Below are 22028 nucleotides of genomic sequence, written 5' to 3' on the forward strand. Positions count from 1 at the left end.
AATTCCAAAAGCTTTTACTTCTGTAGGAATAAGCTACAAAGTCTATGTCGTCTCAATGTTGGACACACTTGTGATGTAAACGATTGTAAAATGAAATTACAGTCGAACGTGCTGACCGCTGAGATGTCATTATGTAAGACACTGATTGCACCCTGTGATTTGCTCAATGGTTGTCATGTTCAATTGGGACTAAAGATTCATAGGAGGTCCTCTTTGGTGGGGTGGGTTTGTGGCCTAAAATGTTTCCTATGTGATCATGTGGTTTTGTGGATTAGTCTTCAAACAAGGCCATCATCGTCAAGGGAATGCACATACATACAGTATGAATTAGGTTACCTGTTGCGACAGCTTTGGACCAGATGTCTTTTTACCCTACATTTGCACAAAAAACAGCAGTTTCTGAGATTCCTACACCAGGGGAATCCCACAAGGCTCTTGTTAAGACATTCCTGAACTGGAACAACATCTCAGGTGTCCAAAGGGGGATGACCTGTGCAGTAGTTGGAAAACTAGCTTTGAGAACCAGAACCTTCTCTACTTCTCGGGCTTTGCTCAAAATTCGGAATGAAATGGAAAGGACCAAGAGGGAACAAAGGGGGTTCGGATTACATCGGACTTTAGGCAGGTCTTGACCGGTCTGCTCCTGTATCTCGGCAAGTCAAAACAGCTGACATCACTGAGCGGAAGCGGGGTGACCGGGGTTAGGAAAATATGCTTTGATCTTGATCAGCACCCACCAAGGACCCCATTAGGGGGGGTCCTGCTTGAAGGACTGTATTAGGGGAGGACCTGTACGTTGGAATGGCAGCCAATTAAAAAAAAGCTCAACTTTAGCTTGGGAAATGGTAAAACATGCTTGTTTTCCTAGTATGGTCCGATGCTGCCGTCTAGTGGAGAGATTGTGATTGCCATTCTGATTCAGATGACTTACTGTATTTAGATATGAAATGTTATTTTTTGGACGTTTTTGCTCAAGTTAAGACCGCAAAGACATATAGGAGTCTGAAAATGGTGCTTTTTAAGATTTGAAATAAGCATGTTTTGTCCATTTTTTATTGTGCCACTACAGAGTAAATATTATGTGCTATTAGCGTACTTTTATCAAAATCGCATCATGCTTTTTGAGTATATTACATCACGAGAGCTATCAAAATAATGTGGTGTAGTCACAAAAGGTTGACCTAATGTTCCAAATTTACAGTAATCCCTCAAATATCACGGTTAATGTAGACGAGACAAACGAAAAACCGCCAAGTAAGATCACTACATTATAACTACCACAATACATGTTTTTGTGCCTGTATACAAGTACAATGATCAAAAAGTGTTTATTTATTACATATTACAGCTATAAGCATGTCAAAACAACTAATGTATTTATATATAAATATAATGCATATATTTAAAAATTTAACTATACTTTAAATACTGTAATCAGTGAAAATAGTGACAAAACAGGTAAACGGGGTTTTAGTCCAAGTCATTTGTCTTCTTGTGGCCATGTGTCCATTGTTGCCGATATTTGCGGGATTAGACTATTTTGGTTGTCAATGGTCTAAGGTGGAGGATATGCACTTTCGCGTTTTATCCACAAGAGGGCGCATAAACACAGGCATGGAGCATTTTGTGACCATTTATAGAAACAACGTTTCTCAGTACATAAATGTTCCAATCTTACAAACTTTCATTTTCGAAGGGTTGATATATCTGTTGTGTTTATTATAATTCAATGTAATTTGTGAAATATTTGTATGACCCGTTAAAAAATGTATGTGGGGCCCAATTCATTAATCTTGCAAAAAAGATCACAATGGTTGATTTTTAAAGATTTTTAGCACTGCTCAAATTAAAATTAGAGGATGTTTCATTCTTTTGGGATCGCATTGAAAAGCCCACTTTACCTTAACTAAGTTTATGAATAGATTGACAACAGAACGTCAATCCAAAAAAAGGTTGTCATGTTCACAATGACCTCCCCTTTGCTTATGGACGTTAGTGTGTGCGTGAGTTGGCTCCTCCCACCTACTACCCCTTGGGGTTGTGCATGGGCTTGTAACAGCAACATTCCTCATCTCAGCTGCTTCTGAACACCACATTCCAGAAAGAAAGAGAGCGAGAGAAAGAGAGAGGCGGAAAGACGATGGAGGGAGAAAGTAAAGAAGGGATGATTTGGGAGCCATGTCAGCAGGATGTTGTCATAGCTAACTATTGTGGGGCCCCAACGCAGGGCTGAGGTCAAAGCCAGCATCGAATTTAGAAGGCCGCTTAATAATATAGTAGTACCTCGAGATATGAGCTTAATTTTGAGCTCTTATGTCGATTTTCTCATAACTCGAATGAATGTTTCCCATTGAAAAAACACCAAAAACAGGATATTGGATTGGAAAAACATTTTTATTTGTTTGAATTCGCCATCTATTAACAAAGTAACACATAACTAGCGGTTTAATATTACTAAAATGTGTTTAATAGAACTAAAATTAGACTTTTTGCACGGCAACACACTTGTAACATAACAAACAAAATTAAATGAACTTGGATTACGATGCAGATACTCAAAAATAAGTTTCATCGAACCTAACACTAAACTTAATTCTAATTTAGTTTGACATTTTAAAAGGGTAAAGGTCATGTTCATTCATATTCAATGTATTAAGCAATAGAGAACATCTGACTTTCTGTGAGTGTTATTGTCTTGGATTCATGTTATTTGTGGAGTTGTTCTATTGCCCAGGAGCCATTTGACCCATTAATCCACGTTTTATTTCTGGCCTTCACGTAATATCTAGCCACGCATCCCTGCATTGTTAGTGGTGGAGATTAAAAGCCTGGTAATGGCTTCCTGACTGGATTATCTGAGCCTTTGTTTCTGATTTTAGATTGTGGAGGGTTGGGATTAACCTGCTCCCTTGTCTATTGTTGTTTACCTGTTGCAGCATCTGTTAAAATGATTGTTGGCAAATTTTGACAATTATCAAAGTGGTTTCTATTCAACCTCACAAGACAGATTCAAAATGATTTACATGTTTCTTTCTTTTTTATTTTATTTAATTTTGTTTTGCCAAATGTACGTATATACATATTTCTGGTGTGGTAATACGACTATTTCAAATTCATGACATATTAGGTCGCGTCAGAAATATAGACGGAAATTCTAGCCATTCACAGTCGCCCTTTTTGTGGAGAGACATTTTCCTCCGCCAATGATATTTGAACATTTATTCTTTGCCGCCAATAAGCAGCGAGCTTTTTGAGAAGAGGTTTGTCCTCTTCCGCGTTGCTTTCGCCTAGTCCGGATGTGCCCCAGTAGCGAGTAATGTGGAAATCGAGCTAGACAGGGAGGGGTAGATAGACTTACTAGACCGGGTTTCTCTCTTTCCAATTTTTAAAAAAGTATTTAGCTTCAATTTTCTATTTCTCACACAATCTACTTTTCATACCGTGTGTAATCCTGCGTTACGAAACTTCCTTTTTTGTGCTTTTTTTTTTTTTTTACCCCGGACCGCAGCTCTAGTTTTCTCCGGACGACCGTAAAGCATTGTAAAAAGAAGCAAAATGAAAGCAGAAGAAGCAACATGGGGATCTAAATATTTTTTCGTAAACACACCAAAGGAAACCTTGTGAACCCACCGACGATGACTTCTTGGGAGGATCCGTGAATCCTATTTATTTTTTTATTTATTCCCCCAACCCCCGCGCTTTCTTTTGTCTTTTTGGGTTGTTTTTTTCCCCCAGCCTCTTCTGCTTTTATTTTTTAAAAAGAGGTTGTCGCACATCTTGACAGGAATCGGACACCAGCATGATGGACCAAGCCGGCATCCTGCGAAAGTTTATTCAGGACGTGAAAGCCATGACTGAGGGTGACGACGACAGGGGAGAGGACAACTTCGGCAGCGACTTTATGGTGGGTGCAACATCAGCTATTAAATTGCCATTTTCAACATCTATCTATTTATCTATCTGCCTTGTTTCTACGTCCGTCCTCGCTCGAATCACATCGCATCGCGTCCCCGTGTCCCGGTCCGATTTGTCCCGCAGGAGGCGGTGTCCTCTGCCTGCCTCCCTCCCTCCCTTCCTCCCCTCCTTCCTTCCCATTTCCAGGCTTTAGACGGTGGCCTAGCTTTGTCTCCCAGCCGCAGACACGCCGGAGGCTCCGTTGCCTTTTAAAAATAAGCAACCCATCTTTTTGTTTTTTAACCATTCCCGTTCCTTAATGCTTATTACATTGTAACAGCCTTATTGCTACTGCATTTGTTATGATGGCTCTTTTACTTCCTGCTATTGGCCCTGACCACAGGTGTGAAAGCTGCGGTCCGGGGGCCAAATTTGTCCCGCCGTGTCGTTTTCAGCGGCCCGAGAAAGTCAAACCTGAGTGCAGATTTTCTGTTTTAGGATCAAATTAAAATGAAGATTCTAGATGTATATTATATTTTATATGTTTCCCCTTTTTAAATCAATAATTGCAATTTTAAATCTATTTTTTTTAGCTCCAAAGGCATTTTGTAAAATTTTAGAATAAATCTATACAAATATTTTCAGTTTTTCACTTTGATATTGAACATAACACAGATATTTTGTTACCTTTCGAAAAGAAAAACAATGTTCAAAAGACATTTTCCCTTCATAGAAATAAAAACAATCTCAAATAAACATTATTGTAGATCTATATAGAAAACTCAATATTTAAGGATTTTCATCCAGTTCTTTAATCAGATTTTTAAAAACAAAAATCCCAATATCATATCTAATAGTAACTCATTGGCTCATATTGATGTTGACAAACGAAGCAGAGTTCATTAAAAAATATGTTTTTACATTGGCAACACATTAACTTGATCAAATGAACACTTTAGATATTTAAGACTGTCACACCTTAGGTGAGGTCATGATTTCAAAATCTCGTCTCAGGTTCATATTTGTGAGTTGCTATTTTTGCGTCATACTGCCAAGTGACTTACAACTTAGCGATTGGGATGGCGGCGTGGGCAACTCTCACATCACACACCCTTTTGTCAACTTTCTTGCTTGCTAGAGCTTGCAACATTCTTTCTTGGGCCTATTTCATAACATAACCTCCCTATATAGAACAGAAAAAAAACAACGAGTTAGCTCAAGCTAGCGTTAGCATAGTTCAGCATCAATTATCAACCAAACCACAAATCTCTCATTGTCCTAACATTCAAATTAGCCAATCATGTATCAAGAAATACTTCAATCAAAAATCCCATGCTAAATATTCATTAACTCAAGGCCTCTGACTGACTTTGCACACATCTGGCAACATCGTACGCTCTTCTTCTTTAATTATTCATCCGACAGTCGCCTAGTCAACAAGAAAACTTAAGTTAGGCTGCCGGCCCAGTGCAAACCAAGTACTTTAGCAGGTTGCACCAGTTTTTCAAACTTGGACATCTATTCTCTAGGACATTAACAGCCAATTGAACTGCCTATTGTTGCTTATATTTAGAACCTTTTATACACATAATTACGGTCAATGAGTCAGATTATATACTTGGGCCAAATGTTGTGGAAGAACTTGAAATATTCACATAGGAAGTGCTTTTTAAATCCAGAAAGTGACTACCCAAAACTACTGGAAATGTGCGGTTGCCACTAGTACTTCAGTGACTCACGACACGAACTGAGCCCGAAGCAGACGTGGAGTAGCCCATTACCGACAAAAAAAAAAAAAAAATCCAAGAAAAAGATGAAGCCTAAGCAGTTTGAGCTTTATCTGAGTTGCCTAAAGGGAAACATTAAATCTAAAGTGCTTCTCCTATATGCATGCAATTTGTGCAATGGTGTCCCTAAAGGCGACCAATCCTAAACTGCAAATGAGTTTATAAGCATTCAATTGGTAGAATGAATAAAACGTAAAGGGAAGGTTAAATCAATAATCTTTTTATGTCTGAAATTGGGAATGATACTTTCTTGTAGTACACACTATTTTGATAGTCGACGATTCAACTCGTGTATCAACCATGTTATTATATACTTTTATAAAACTAACAAGGTTTTATGAAGCAAATTCTTACAAATATCTGATTTTATTGACCTATTACTAGTTTTGACACATTTTTGTGACGCTCGACACAAAGAAAACTAAACATACTCCGCACTAACATGTCATTTTTTGCCCCGTTAGCTTCAACACATAACACTGGAACTTTCATAGATGATAAATATACACCTCATTCTTATAATCCTTTCAAAAACAAGTCACAAGTTGTCTCCAACAGGTTTTCTGTTGCCCGATTTCAAAATAGTATCATTTTGGACTACTTACCTCAGAAACATGCTAAAAGCTAAATGCTAAAGTTGCTTTAAATGTAATAACAACTTATTTTTTTGTTTTTGTGATACAGTGGTTGCATTTTTTTCAGTTATTTTTAGACAATAGTTAATACGAGAGTTATATATATACTACTTGTTGGCAAGTGGTCGTGCGTTATCCTATTTTAGTGCATCATTTTTGAAATATTTTGAAGGGAATACAAAAATGTTATGTTACCAGCGCGTTACCGTGCAAAAATGGATTACTGTAGCTATCTTTCCTCACACAGTAGAATCCAAGGTATAGATATATTTCCCGTGTCAAATTAACATGATGAAAGGTACAAGAAGTTAATTGACCCAGACCACAAAGTCAGCATCCGCTTGTATATTGAACGCTACGTCACAGGAATGACAGATGCTCGGTTAAAGAGCGAAGCTTACGAGTACAAGGTTAGCAAGTTGCCACTTTATGGCCTGTGAATATCCCAGCGATTGAAGTGATGCGCGCACCACCAACACACAAGCAGCTCCCGTCCTGGATGATTAGGATTACGTGCGCTTGGTCCACATCTGCTTCCTGTTGCAGGGCGAACAATACTGTAACAAAGTAGGACTGAGAAGTCTGCGATTTCTATTAAAACACAAAAACGTGTCGGTGATTGTAGTACAGTTGTACTTTTTGCATTGCAACACGCTCGTAACATAAACACATTTAAATAAACTTGGATTACAATCTAAAAGTGTTTATTTTAGCTTTTGATATATTTTTAGATTTTACAAAATGATTTTTGAACTAAAAACACAGAAAAAATGATTAAAAAATGACTTATTGATTTAAAAGGGGGAAATCAGGAAATGTAATATCCATCTATACTCTTCATTTTAATTTGATCCTAAAACAGAAAGTCGGCACTCATGATTTACTTTTCCGGACCGAACTAAATGATTCGGTGGGCCAGATTTGGCCCCCGGGCCGCCACTTTGACACATGTGCTCTAAAGACATGAAAAGTGACTGGAGAGAAAGGAAAGCAAACCCCAGTGGTTAATTAAATGGAAGCAGATTGCACTCACCACTCGCCACTGTGTACCCCCTTCTATGTCTGAAGCAGTGCTCCACTGACCTATATTAGCAATACATTGTCCAAATTTACGTTCCAACTCGGATATAGAGAGGCTTTCACTGCTCTAATGGTGCTTGAATGTGTGCTTCTTGCGTCAAGCATTTGAAGTAGTGACCCATTTAACTAACGTGTCAGCGTGAAAGGTGAGAATCAGACAGTTCATCTTGACACCCTCTATTTCCTGACCACCCAAATACAAAAAAACCTCGATCCCCCCCACACACATGCTCTGCCAATCAGTGCTTACGACTGAACTGAAAGAAATAGCGGCTGTGTTTTGTGTGTGTGTGCATCTGTGTGTGTTTATGTGTGTGTGAATTATTCAGGCAAGCACGCCGATGCTTATTCAGCCAGGAGACAGAAAGTAGGTTAGCTATGCGGCATCGCTTGATCTCGTTAGCTTTTCGTTTATTCCACGCATTGGGGAGAACAGGGTTGGTTGTCATTCACATGTGTATATAGATTTTAGCCCCACGCATTGGGGAGAACAGGGTTGGTTGTCATTCACATGTGTATATAGATTTTAGCCAACTAGTCTTAGAAAGATCTTAAGACATAAGGAAGATTCAGCAAAGTGCCTTGGGACGTTGCTGTTAAATTAGATCCAGTTTACATGCGTTTGCAAAGCCAATGGCTAGCTAGCTAATGTGAATGCTCCGCCCAGTGCTTGTAGATATCTGTTATACCCAAGAGATGTGGCAAAAAAGCTAAAATCATAAACAGCCTCATGTTTTGGCCACCTGGCTTTCTCGTATCTCGAAATTTGTCTTGTATCTCAAGTTAATTATTTGCTCGAAATTTTACTCATATATCAAATTGCTCGTATGTCCAGGCCACTCGTATGTCAAGGTACCACTGTATTAACCTCATACATTTGGATTATTTCACATCTGGTAGCCGAGTTAAAGCAAGCCTGATCTCTGTTTCTTTCTCCTTTTTTTGCTCTTTTGGTAACAGCTCTCCGACCAGTAGCGTCCCCGGCATCCGCAAGTTATTTTAGACCCAAGTAATGTGTCTGTAAATGTGGTGACTCACCCTGACGGGGGTCTGCGGAGGCGGGATACGCCCTGCATTTGCTGCTGTATACGCTAGTGGACACGGAGCATGCACAGAATGCCTTCCGTTATTGTGGGCTGCTGCTCTACGATTGGCTGCTGGCAGGAGAACCACGTTGCCATTTAGGAAGCTCTTATTTATTCTTTTTTTAGTTCCCATTCAGTCGAGTGTGTGAATGAATGTACAAGCTGGGAATACATTTTTTTTCTCTAAAAAGGCCATTAGCTTTGTTACTAAGCGCATCCCTTCTTCTTCTTCTTGTTATCTCCTTGTTTATCCTTTCTGCTCTTGTGCGACCATTCCACCACTCCCGGTCTGCTTAATTTTCCCTTTTCCGCCCTCCAGGCTTCCTCCATTATTTGTACATGTGCATGTGAGCTTTATGTAACAGGAAGTAAGAGTAATTACAAGCAGGGTCTCTGTTAACTTGTGGAGTTTGGATCCTACTGTATGACTGATTTCCAGGACTTTGTAAAGGGGTGCGGTTTGTCACAAGGGATAAATAACATTGGGGACGCTTGCTAAACTGTCTTTTCGGCACTACAGTGGTACCTCGAGATATGAGCTTAATTCGTTCCGGGACTGAGCTCGTATGTCGATTTTATCGTAACTCAAACGAACGTTTCCCAGTGAAATGAACTTAAAACTAATTAATTCGTTCCAACCCTCTGAAAAAACACAAAAAAATAGGATATTGGATTGGGAAAAATGTTTGATTGGTTCTAATTCGCCATCTATTAACAAAGTATCACATAACTAGTGGTTTAATAGTATACTAAATATGTTTAATAGAACTAAAATAGACAGATTTCCCGGAGGTTAGAGAGGGGGGCGGGACTTTTTGCACGGCAACGTGCTCGTAACATAACAAACAAATTTAAATGGACTAGGATTACAATGCAAACACACTCAAAAATGTCATCTAACCTTAAACTAAACTTAAATCTAATTTTGTTTTACGTATGTCAAGGTACCACTTTATTAGTTCCGCCATTTTTTTTCTCCTTGACTTAAAATCCACTGCAAATCCAAAAATATTTCAAAATAAAAGCACCTCTCGCTTCCAGAGACAAAGTCAAGCATGCAACGACTTTCTCAGCCTCTTCCAAAAAGGAAATGAGGGGGCGTGAGAGGGGCCATTATATTGCATTCCTCCTCAAATATTTCTTCTTCACTGTCAACTAAAATGCAAACTATTTGAGTCTATTTTGGTATTGTTTATTTGCAGCGGCTGCGGCGACTATCCACAAAATACCGCACAGAGAAGATCTACCCCACCAGCATTGGCGAGCGAGAAGAAAACGTCAAAAAGAACCGATACAAGGACATTCTTCCATGTAAGATACCGATTGGGAAAGTTACAATGGAACGCACCCATGTTAGGGCGACTCCTATTTTTGGTGCTTTGGATGGCCGCCATGGGAACTTAACCGTGTGCAGTTGGTGCTTGTGGGAAAAATACCCGTTTTTGTCGTACTACTTTGAACCTAACCCAAAGAAAAATATTTTTTTTTCTCCAAAGATGTAATAAGTCACCATAAAAAAATTAAAAAGTACATATGTTTTTTTTCGGGCATACCTACTCTTTAATAATGTCTCCGTTTTTATTTTTTTTGATTTATTCTAGTTGATCACACTCGGGTGAAGCTGACATTAAAAACAACCAATCAGGACACAGATTACATCAATGCCAATTTCATTAAGGTATGAAGAGAAAACTGTCTAAAATTGGCTTATCTTTTAATATTATTGTAATTTTGAATTATGCTGTCTTTTCCAGGGTATGGATGGCCCAGAGGCTTACATAGCAACTCAAGGCCCGCTACCCAATACCGTGGTGGACTTCTGGAGAATGAACTGGGAGTACAATGTCGCTGTGAGTATTCCCACCAGGCCTATAAAAGCATAGTGGAATCCCTTTAGTACTTTGGTTCAAATTTGTCCTAAGCTATTACTGTATTTTTCAGGCTCTAAGGCCCAAAACAAATGCACAATGTAAGGGGAAAAACATAGCAGTATAAGTTGTACTTTTGGGGGAATTTTATCTGATAAAATACAAAACAAAAAAACATGCCATCTTGAAAGGCAAGAATGGAGCCAACAAACATGCTCAATTTATAAATATATATAGTGGTACCTCGAGATTTAGTCAAGTTTACACACTCCGTACACACTCAATGCTATGCCTCATAATACAGTGTTACCTCGAGATACGAGCTTAATTTGTTCCAGGACTGAGCTCGTATGTCGATTTTCTCGTAACTCAAACGAACGTTTCCCATTGAAATGAGCTAAAAACTAATTAATTTGTTCCAATCCTCTGAAAAAACACCCAAAACATGATAGTGGATTGGAAAAAATGTTTTATTTGTTTTGATTCGCCATCTATTAACAAAGTGACAAATAACTAGTGGTTTATTAGAATACTAAAATGTATTTAATAGTACTAAAAAAAATGGTGAGACTTTCTCAGTTCTCAAAGCTTTCCAATGATACCATATCTCTTTTGTAATATTCCAATTTACTTCACATCGATTAAGGAATTTCAAAATAAATGTGATTGTTTTATTCCTGGTAGTCAGGAGGTAATATGGGACCTTTTGACTTATAGTTCGGAAAATACGGAAGTTCCACCATTACAAATAATTATCCACCTCATTTAAATGAAGTATCCACCAGCTTTAAAAACATATGTTGTCAATGATTGATGAAAAATGACGATGTTAGTGATGAATAAATATTTGATATGGCTGAGAGAAATGAAGAGGCAGATGGGGCCAACCAGATGGGGGTTCATGCTGGGTGGGTGCGGCGATTAGGCCGTCCAAATCAGTCAGCTGCTCTGTTATAACCACTGTAATCCTTCCCACAGGTTATTGTGATGGCTTGCCGAGAGTTTGAGATGGGAAGGGTAAGCTTCTTTTTTATTTAAATTCACCCACATGAACTCAAATGAGTCTTTCCGTCTGTTTTTATTTTGGAGTCTCAAGCCAATGACAATGTTTTATCCTTAAATGTTCCGTTCTCTCTTCTCAGAAAAAATGCGAGAGATATTTCCCGCTTTTCGGGGAACCCGTGACTTTCGGACCGTTCCGGATCTCGTGTGTAAGTACATTTTTTTTGTACGCGCCATGGCAGAGTGTCTTTCATATTTTGTTTGCGTCTCATGTCTGCGTTTAGGATTCAGAGCAGACCAGGACGGACTACTCTATCCGCACTCTTGTGGTGGAATATGAGAATGTAGGTTTCAATGCCGCCTGTGGACTTTTATGTTGGGGGGGTGATGCTGAGTGTGCATCACTTGTGTCTTCCAGGAAAGCCGGAGGATAACTCAGTTTCATTACATCAACTGGCCCGATCACGACGTCCCTTCGTCGTTTGATTCCATCCTGGACATGATTGGACTCATGAGAGAATATCAAGAAAACGATGACGTTCCCATATGTGTGCACTGCAGGTACACTTTTGATGATTTTGCCATAGAGGAGTGATAAACCCAAACCAAATGTAAACGTTTACAGCTTTTCTTTAGTGTTTTCTCCTACTCTAAATTCTAAAAAAAATCTTTTTTTATACACAGTGGTACCTTGAGATACAAGTTTATTTTTTTGCATGGCAACGCACTCGTAACATAACATAAACAAATTGAAATGAAAATATCAACATTTTTCTCATATCTCAAGATAAATATTTGCCTGAAATTTGACTCGTATCTCAAATTTCTCTATGTCGGGCCACTTGTATATTGAGGTACCGCTGTATATATATATATTAAAAAAATAAAAAATAAAGAAAAAAATAATATATATATATATATATATATATATATATATATATTTATACATATTTATACATACATATACATATATACATACATGCTATAGTCATGATGCAGGTTACAGTGACAAAATAAGCTTTTTTTAAGAGATGAAGTCGTGCTAGAAAAAAATCATGACCTAGCGAGGGCATGTTTTTTTTTCTCTCCTTAAAACAAAATATATTAAACAAGGCCAACATATGTAAACTCACCATCGCATTTTGCTTATCCGTGCACTATTCCCGCCAATAAAAACATTCTCATGGTGAAAGAATGAAGCGCACACTGTGATCTTGATGACATACACGCACTCCATGTGTGGGCAATAAGCCCTAATGAGAAGCCCGAGGACGCTTCCTGGTGGCGCGCAGCGAGGCTTCAAGTCTCCCGCGTGAGCGTCCGACAGCTGCGTGGCACCGTGAGATTGATTTTTACCAGATTTTGGGGGCACTCCAAAAGTGATGTCACATGGTTGCAGCTTCTGCAGAAGCCACCACGTCGCCATTTTATCAGATATTTTCCTTCTCTGTATGTGATATAATGACAAGCGTGAGTTTTCAGCGGATATTTATTTGACTTTACAGTGCCGGCTGCGGAAGGACGGGCGCCATTTGTGCCATTGACTACACCTGGAATCTCCTCAAAGCCGGGGTAGGTCCAATACACATCACTATTAATCCAATTACCGTATTCTATGGCTTTTGAGATGTCCCACATTGTAGCTATGGTTTGTTTGCCATTTCAACAAAATGAAGTCACTTTTTTTGGGTGTCTTTTTAAGAAAATTCCGGAAGATTTCAACGTTTTCCACTTGATTCAAGAAATGAGAACGCAGCGGCATTCGGCTGTTCAGACTAAGGTTTGTTTGCAATTTTCAGAAAATATTTTTCCCCGCACGTTATGTCCAGCTCATTTTCAAACACATTTGAATTGGAATCTGCTCCATGTGCTATTCTAAACTAAGTGCAGTGGTACCTTGACATATGAGTGGCCTGACATACGAATAATTTGAAATGCGAGTTACATTTCGGGCAAATATTTATCTTGAGATACGAGACAAATTTTGATATACGAGTAGACAGCGGATGTGAGATGCTGCTCATAAGAACATCATCTATCATCATCAGTCTGTCTAATTTTAGTTCTATTAAACATATTTTAGTAATATTAAACCACTAGTCATTTGTTACTTTGTTAATAGATTGCGAATTACAACAAATCAAACATTTTTTTCCAATCTAATATCCTGTTTTTGGTGTTTTTTTTAGTGGTTTGGAACAAATTAATTAGTTTTTAGTTCATTTCAATGGGAAACATTCGTTTGAGTTAAGAGAAAATCAACATACGAGTTCAGTCCTGAAACAAATTAAGCTCATATCTCGGGTTACTACAACTATATTGCGTTTAACAACAACAAAACAAAGCAGTTTCCAGGAAGCATGTAATGAAATTTTCTGAAGAAAAAAAGAGCCTTGCATACATTTCCTGTCTCACACGGGGAGGTAACGAGTTTAGTGTTGAACTGGCAGTGTGTTTCAAACTGCCTTGTAATAACCGTTTTTGAGTGGCTAAAATGTTTGCATTTCACTATTGATTTGTTGCCCTCTCTTCCCATTAACACTTACCCACCATTTGGCTTTATTTTATGACCCAATGTCCTCATCCCCTCGTCTCGGCCTCCCCCTCCCCCTTTCTCCCGCCTTCCTCGTCATCTGTCTCATTCCTTATTTTTTTTCCACTTTCCCAGGAGCAGTACGAGCTAGTCCACAGAGCGATAGCGCAGCTCTTCCAGAAACAACTGCAGCTACTGGAGAGGCCCACTAATGTGCAGATCCATCATGTCATGGTAGGAAGCGCAACCACGTTGAAATACGACCGTATTGCATCATAAAAGGGGCGGGGCAAAGCACAAATAATTAGCCACTTGGTGGCCCGCGTCGTCCCTCCGTCTTCTCGCATCCCAGAATGCAATTGAGGCCAAAGGTTTACAAGCATAACGTGTCTAGAATTTCAAACATTTCATCATCATCATCTCACATTTGTAAAGTCCTCCAAATGTTCACCAGATGGAAAGGACAACCCATTATTTCTGCTGTCCCGATTCCTCTGGCGATCAATTTATTGCCGGTTTGACATTTCAACCAATTGGCTTCTCTCTAGCTTCAGCATAAGCCAATAGGGTGATGATATATATCACCTCAGAGGACAAACATGTGGTGCATGAAGTAGTTAGCTTTTACGACATCCCATCTAAATTCAACTGAATTTTTTTTACTTCTTTTCAGATAGCGAATGAAATGTGACGTGTTTAGCGGAGATGCTAACAACTGTTTGCCCCGTTATGGTCTTCATGTCTCAATTTTTATGATGTAATAGAGCAATGCAAGCTAATAACACTATTTCCCTTTTAACACGTAGGATGAAAACAGTCTGGATAAAGCTGGACACCAATCAGATGATGAGCGGTGGGACACACCTCCTCCTAAACCACCTCGCATTCGCAGGTAAGACCATTCATTTTTGTCTCCTTTAGTGGCCATCTTGACCTACCAACACAAAGTCGGCGGGACAGTACGTGTTGGCCAGAGGAAGATTTAAAAAAAAAATTCAATTCAAGCTCATTTTAGATCATAGTACAGTTGTACCTCGAGATATGAGCTTAATTCGTTCCGGGACTGAGCTCATATGTGGATTTTCTTGTAATTCAAACTAAAATTTCCCATTGAAATTAAATAAAAACAAATTAATTTCTTCTAACCCTCTATAAAAAAACCCAAAACAAGATATTAGATTTTGTTTGATATTTTATACCTTTCTTCTTGGCTCTTTTAGAAATAATGAATTAGCCCAGCACGGCTTCCCTAGAAAATTATTTCTTGCCTTTAAATAGACGCAATCTGCCAATTGGAGTATTTTCAGATCATTTTTTGCAAAGATCTGCAACTCTTGCCACTCTTAACTGGAGACAACTGATGAGAAGTTCTCTAGCCTCCCTGCTTCCTCATTTTGAGCTGCCGCCTGCTGAGCGGGAGTCGTTCGTTCGTCTCCGCTTTTCTCTTTTTAATTTCACTATACGAGCCCAGCAGGAGCTGTACGCTCTCTATTCAGCTCCTTTCTCATTCACTTTTATGATCTATATGCAAAAAAAAAAGAAAATCATAGCCGCGGTTGTGATTCATGTACGCACATATAGACAGATATACTTTTATGACTGCCGTGAGGGGAATGAAGAAGCTATTGCTAAAAGACGATAAAAGATAAAAGTGAATTTAAATCCCAGCACCAAAAAAAAAAAAATACAACCAAACGCGCTTGTCTTTTTTAATCGGCCCAAGACGGTTAATTTTAAATAAAGCAAGCATTTTTCTTAGTAGTCTGGGATCATAACTTCAACTAAAATACATAAATGTAGAGTTAAAAATGCCCCTTAAGTAGGACACTGTCAACATCAATGGAAATGTATAGCTGTTTTCTGCAAAATCGCCCCTCCGCTTCTTAAATCCGCACCCTTGAGGGCCTGTTTTAAGCCTCCTAAGTTTATCCTTGAAGCTATTTTTCTTAGCATACCCTGCAATCTGCCTAGTCACAGACACTCACTTTCTCTTTTTTGAGCTTGAACGTCGAGGTCATTGATAGTGAGTCAGTGAGTCAGTGAGTCAGTGAGTCAGTGAGTCAGAGAGTCGGAGAGTCAGTGAGTCAGAGAGTCAGAGAGTCAGAGAGTCTGTGACTTGGAGACTCAGACTCACCCAAGAAGAGTCAAATCTTTTAAAAAAATTTTTTTACATGTTTTACCGTGGTTTGTCTTAAAGCGCCTCAAGGAAGTGCTTAAGCCTTGATTGGATTGCACTGACACACTCATTTGCATACATACTGTATATGCTAAATCTTTTCTTGTGTTACCGGCTTACACTGAGCCAGAGAGAACTGGATTGGTTGGGATGTCAAACTGGTTGTCTTTGAGATGAGAGGCAATTTCTTTTAAAAGTCATTTTCAAAGGAATGTTCTTACTATTGTTTTGCTTTTTAATTAGGGGAATGCTAACATGAAATAAATAGGAACACATAGTTACATTTTGATTCAAAGTATTCAGCTAGGTAATTGAAATATTTTTTTTGCACAATAATATCAAAAATGGTTTTTAAAACTGGAAATATATTCATGAAGGAGTAAAAATTGCCACCGCTTTCCGCCCCAACCGACTCTTATTTGTTTTTCCACTCTTATTTGTCTTTGTTGCTTTTAGCCTCCGAGCAGATCATAAAATTTTAATCTCATCTTTGAGGGACGAGGGTCTTGGATAAACTCTCACACTTTAATAATTCATATCCCCATGGAAACCATCCCCTCCATCGGTGGCAATCATCCGTTATTGTGTAATTTGTGTTTTATTCGCTAGCCCAAGGAACTAGTTTGAAGAGAAAATTTCCAGTATGGCTCAGCCTGGTCTTTTTAATTTAGTTATTTCTTTTTAAATCATTGTTTATCTGAAGGAATAGCGTCAGAAAGTGCCCTCTAGTGGTGGCAAATATGACAGAAGCGAGTAAAACTTGGGTTACAATAATGAATGTCTTACTTTGTGGTTCTTTCTCCAGTACGCAGGTGGAAGGCGATGTCAAAGAGGAGATACTACAGCCTCCCGAGCCTCACCCAGTGCCCCCCATATTGACCCCGTCACCCCCGTCTGCTTTTCCCACCGTCACAAACGTCAGGCAGGATAATGATCGGTACCACCCCAAGCCTGTCATACATGTCCTGGTCAATGCGCAGCAGAACGTCACTCAGGTAAATGACGCCAAGTTGGTTGCTGACTTTTTCTGTACAGTGGTAATTTGAGATACAAGCTTAATTCGTTCCGGGACTGAGCTCGTATGTCGATTTTCTCGTAAAATTTAAATGAAATTGAAATGAGTGTGCAGACACACTCAAAAATAAATTTAATCCAACCTAACACTAACCTTAATTCTAATTTTGCTTGACATTTTGATACCTTTCTTTTCTTCTTGGCTCTTTTAGCCCCGCCTCCACACTGACTTTCAGTCAATATTGAGGGTTGTTTTAGTTTGTATTCCCTTCAAAATATTCCTAAAATGATGCACACAAATGTCCTCCCAATAGGATAACGAAATTGAAAGTTTAAAGGGCGATTCAAGCATAATTTTTGTTTTTGTTGCAGAATGAAGGCGCAGAAAAAGAAAAGAAATGGGAAGAACCACCCCCCAAAAGCAGTCCCCCAGAACCCAAAGACCCACTTTGTCAAAAGCAGCAGATGTCCAATCTGGACCTCAATGAAAATTACAACAACAAGCTACCCGCTGCTACGGCGGCTAAGTCTGAACCGAGCCAGAGCTCGACTCCTCCCCCTCCAACATCCCCGGCGGCCGACGGCAGCGCGGCGCCCCGCGTGGAGAGGAAGTTAAGCATCGAGATTAAAAAGGTGCCTTTACAGGAAGGACCTCGCAGTTTTGAGACGCCTTCCCCCGGGACCGCCTCGGCCGGGGGTTCGGCCAATAGCGGCAGCCCGCTGCAGAGATGCCACGCCTTCAAGGGCCGCACCGGACATTCGCTACTCACCTCCAGCTCGTCTCTGTCCGAGGACTCCGGGACGGAGAGCGGAGCGGGTGGAGAAAACCGAGCGGATGGCGGCGTCCTGACGAGACCAAACCACCTCCCCGTGAAGAGCGACAGCGAAGAAAGAATGCCGCCGAAGCCTAGCCATGCTAGTCCCGACAAGCCCTACCCCAAGACCTCCTCGTCTTTGTCGTCCTCTGATCGAGTGGCCCCGTCCTCCTCGTCTTCCTCGCATCTCTCCTCTTCCTCTTCCACGCCCGTTCGGACTGCGCTGAGCTTCACCAACCCGCTACACTCCGACAACTCCGACGATGACGATGGAGAGATGTCGACGGGAAGGGAAGGTTATCACACCAGCGTTTCCACGGCCACCGTCACTTCCCTGCACTTTGGCGAGCACCAGCTGATGCGGAAGGTGTCCCCCATGTCCATCGCGGGGCAGAGCTCTTCTTCCCCCAATACAGCCACAACAAGTATGTGTTTACCTTTTTTAAGCTCCGCCTATCCCAGCGAGCAAACTACTCCATTGGGTGGTTCAAACTAGGTGTTCTCAAACATATTCGGGCCAACAATTTGATTGTCTGCTCGTGTATCAAAATTTGTCTCGTATCTCAAAATAAATATTTCCCCGAAATTTGACTCGTATCTCAAGATAAATATTTCCCCGAAATTTGACTCGTATCTTAAGATAAATATTTCCCCGAAATTTGACTCGTATCTCAAGATAAATATTTCCCCGAAATTTGTCTCGTATCTCAAGATAAATACTTCCCCGAAATTTGACTCGTATCTCAAGATAAATTTTTCCCCGAAATTTGACTCGTATCTCAAGATAAACATTTCCCCGAAATTTGACTCGTATCTCAAATTTCTCGTATGCCGGGCCACTCGTATGTCGAGGTACCACTGTAACTGTAAAGAAGCCTTGAGACCCAAGTTTGAGAACAGCTGGTGTCCATCTTGACACATTAGTGACAGGTGCAGTAAATTGGTTCAGCAGTGCTTGGTTATTAATCAACCATCAACGCAGCTTTCATTTTCTCCAAATTAATGAAGGTATCACAAAACTGCCCCGATAATCCACATGCAAGCTACACTTTCTGGACCAATTGAGGAATAGCTTGTCTCCAAACTTTAGCCAATGAGTGAAGTGCTTCTATTTTTTGAAATGATAATGTGTGTGGTGGACACGTGGCATGGTGAAGAATCAATAAGCATGTTGAGCACAGCGGTGGTGGCGTTTTTGCACTCTGGAAGCCGCTTGGGTGTCAGAACTGAGAACGGCGCTCGCTCCACGGGGCTGAACGTTATCTTGAACTTTCACGTCCTCCAAAAGATCTGCTTTTTTGGCTTTTTTTCCCCGCTAATCTCTGCTTTGTGAGGCACGGGCTTGGTGGCTGCGTGTGTTTACTCACCAAATGGCTTCCCAATCCACCAATCAATACGTCCCGATTGACTTTGCTGGCGTCTGATTTTGACCTCTGACCCTTTTAACCCAGACAGCTGGGACAACGACGACTCCCCTCCCCCACTCCCAGAGAGGACCCCCGAGTCCTTCATACTGGCCACAGGTGCGTTTTGTCTCGGTAGAATGAGAAAAGGGGGCTTTTAAAAAAAAATCATCTGAGATCTTCACATCACCTTCATACAAGTGTTTGTCCAGCAGACGGCGCTCTTGGCCCTACAGTGAAGGGAATATTTTACAGACAGGTTTTTTTGGGGTTCTTTTTGGGGTGTAGTTTATCGGAATTTGTTTGCTTTCTGAGCTTTCGAGGAGTCTAGAATGAGGTGAAGAACATGCTTGGGTTTGGATTTAAAGCCAAGACAGTTTTTCATTGCCTATCATCAACAGCTGTACTGAGTTTGTTGTACACCTGTTTATTTGCATCCAGATTTGTCTCCAGCTGACCCTCAATCTTCAACCACCACAGCAGCCATCAACAAGGCAGACTTGAGTGGGTAAGCGCTTTTTGGATAACTTCCCAGCAACTGAAAAAAACCCAGTCCTGCCTCTCCCTTGTTTATTAATAATTCCACATCTTCTGTCTCTAGTGTTCGGTAACATTCCACCCAAAGGCCTTCCACGACGCCCCCTGGAGTGGACACGACGGAACGCTCTGTCCACAGCCACGCTGCCGTTCGGCGACGGACCCAGAACTCATTCGGGTGGTCCCAAACCGAACTCAGGCGGCAGGTTTTTACAAGCCTTCTCCTTACTTTTCATCCTCTTTTTGTTTCTTGTCCAACCAAGAAGGACAGAAGCTCCTCTGCTCAGAACCAGGAAGTTTTTTTTTGTCCCACCCGCCCTTCAGCTCATTGACAGAATCCGTCTACTTTTTTAGTTTGGAGCAAAATAAGAACCACAATCTTCCACCCAATACAATCCCCTTCTGTTAGATGTTAGCTGTTGTCCTTCAACTACTTGCTTCAATCCCGTCGCTAAGGACAAACTCGAACCCAAAAAAAGGACGAGAACAGAGCGACCGAGACATTTGAAGTCCTCAGCGACGACGGATGGCCAGGAAAGACTAGAGTTTGACGGGTGGGGGGTCGATTGTGATCTTTGAACCAAGTGCTCTGTGGTACAATGACAAATTTGCTCATTTTCGCTAAGAACCACAATGGAACTGCCATGAATTTTACAGCTTGCTTTGAGAAGGTACTCTTAAAGTAAGTAAGGCTACGTTCTGAAACTGCAGTACTCTACGTGAAATTGAACCTCAAGTCAAAACCAACCAGAGTAAGTAGACCATGGTCCAAGCTTCATCACTAACCCAAGTCCATTATTTAAAGCTGTTAAAACTGAGTTTGAAGACTCAGTCAGGTTCTCAGTTCTAGGACTGTAAGCCCAGAGACGAGATGGTCAACCACAAACAATCCTCTGCTTTTGTTTCACATCCTTTATAATCACCATTGTGGTTTTATTTGCGCTTAACTCGCTTCATTTTGTTTGTTTGTTCTTGTTCGGGGGTTCAGACCTGTGCACTTGGGGATACTCTTTGGAGTTGTACCGACACCCAAACGTCCAAAGGATCTCATATCTGACAGAAGAGGACTTCACTTTTGTTTTCCTTTTGACTTTTGAAGAGCAGTTCATCGTTCTGAAACTGCATTTGACTTTGCAATTTCTTTCCATTTAAGAAAGTCTGTTTCAACCCAATGCAAAGGTATATTTTCTCCTGCCCTTTTCCGTCTATGGAAAATATTTCAGGGTTGTATTTTTTCTCCCTAAATGCTTTAAGATTATTTTATTTCACATAGCAAAGGGGCTCAGAAAAAGAGACTAAGTATACATTCTAATAATAATAATAAGAATCATCTTTTTTTTAATCTTTTGAATGGTTTGAAATGGTATTTTTGGAGACGCAGTTTGTTCACTACGTCCGTTTACGTTCACTCGCACAATTCCATCTCACTCTTTACTTTCAATGCAATGTTTTATTTACCGTTTCTCGACCAACAAGCAGTATGCACACTGTCCTCAATCTCAGAATGAGCCCACCTGTGCCTTTAAAAAAGACCGCCTTGCCCCCCCCCCCCCCAAACCGCCCCCCATCACCAACCTGTTAGTTCAGTAGCACCGTTATTTGCTGCTTTTTGTCCGTTTACCCCCATTGTAACTCAAATTGTTGTCCTCCTAGAAAAAAACAACAACAACAAAATGTTTCTATGTTGCAGAAATCAATCAGTAAAATCAACGTTATATAAAAATGTGACTCATTTGTGGAATGGATGATCATTTTGGGCTCTGCAATCACATTTATGGTCGAACCCATGTGACTTTTATACAGGAATAGAATTTTTAAAATAGCCTACAGTGCCGATTTGTTAAGTGTTTAACTATTCTGCTTTATTCCCACAGTTGACTTTGATGTTACCATAACTGCAGTTTATGGCTCAATCTACACTATAATCCTTCAAAAAGGCCAGTGGATTTCTTTCACCCACCCAGCGTTCATTTGGGCCAGTTGACGGTGACAAAATTACCATGTATTGTTCATATGCTACATTTGATTTCCAGCAAGGAAACGTGCATTTAGCCGTATTATGCAATATGTATTAAAACTCAAAAGACCTGTAAACTTAGAAAACCTGGGTACAAAAAAAGACTTTTATTTTGGTTATTTTTTCCCACTAAATTAGTTTTAAAGCTAGATAAATTGAAAACGTGCTGGATAGAAAATATT

The 22028-nt window shown here is 40.2% G+C and overlaps 1 protein-coding gene across 2 annotated transcripts in view; it reads left to right on the plus strand.

The window, feature by feature from the left end:
- ptpn12 (protein tyrosine phosphatase non-receptor type 12) overlaps positions 1–20048 on the plus strand; it is a 34890-nt gene extending 14842 nt beyond the window's left edge. Inside the window, exons 4-20 of one of the 2 annotated variants that reach the window (XM_077709203.1) lie at positions 3785–3904; positions 9684–9792; positions 10083–10159; positions 10236–10331; positions 11328–11366; positions 11492–11560; positions 11636–11695; positions 11770–11912; positions 12857–12923; positions 13054–13131; positions 14020–14118; positions 14691–14776; positions 16866–17055; positions 17447–18314; positions 19341–19412; positions 19734–19800; positions 19894–20048. In XM_077709203.1, the coding sequence (XP_077565329.1) occupies positions 3785–3904; positions 9684–9792; positions 10083–10159; positions 10236–10331; positions 11328–11366; positions 11492–11560; positions 11636–11695; positions 11770–11912; positions 12857–12923; positions 13054–13131; positions 14020–14118; positions 14691–14776; positions 16866–17055; positions 17447–18314; positions 19341–19412; positions 19734–19800; positions 19894–19903 (2250 nt within the window). In that variant the 3' untranslated portion in view covers positions 19904–20048. The remainder of the gene's footprint in view (positions 1–3784; positions 3905–9683; positions 9793–10082; positions 10160–10235; positions 10332–11327; positions 11367–11491; positions 11561–11635; positions 11696–11769; positions 11913–12856; positions 12924–13053; positions 13132–14019; positions 14119–14690; positions 14777–16865; positions 17056–17446; positions 18315–19340; positions 19413–19733; positions 19801–19893) is intronic. The other variant, XM_077709204.1, reaches the window with a different exon arrangement.
- The last annotated feature ends 1980 nt before the right edge of the window (positions 20049–22028 follow it).

Source organism: Stigmatopora nigra, chromosome 23 (assembly GCF_051989575.1).
Source record: "Stigmatopora nigra isolate UIUO_SnigA chromosome 23, RoL_Snig_1.1, whole genome shotgun sequence".
In the NCBI taxonomy this organism is placed as follows: Eukaryota; Metazoa; Chordata; class Actinopteri; order Syngnathiformes; family Syngnathidae; genus Stigmatopora; species Stigmatopora nigra.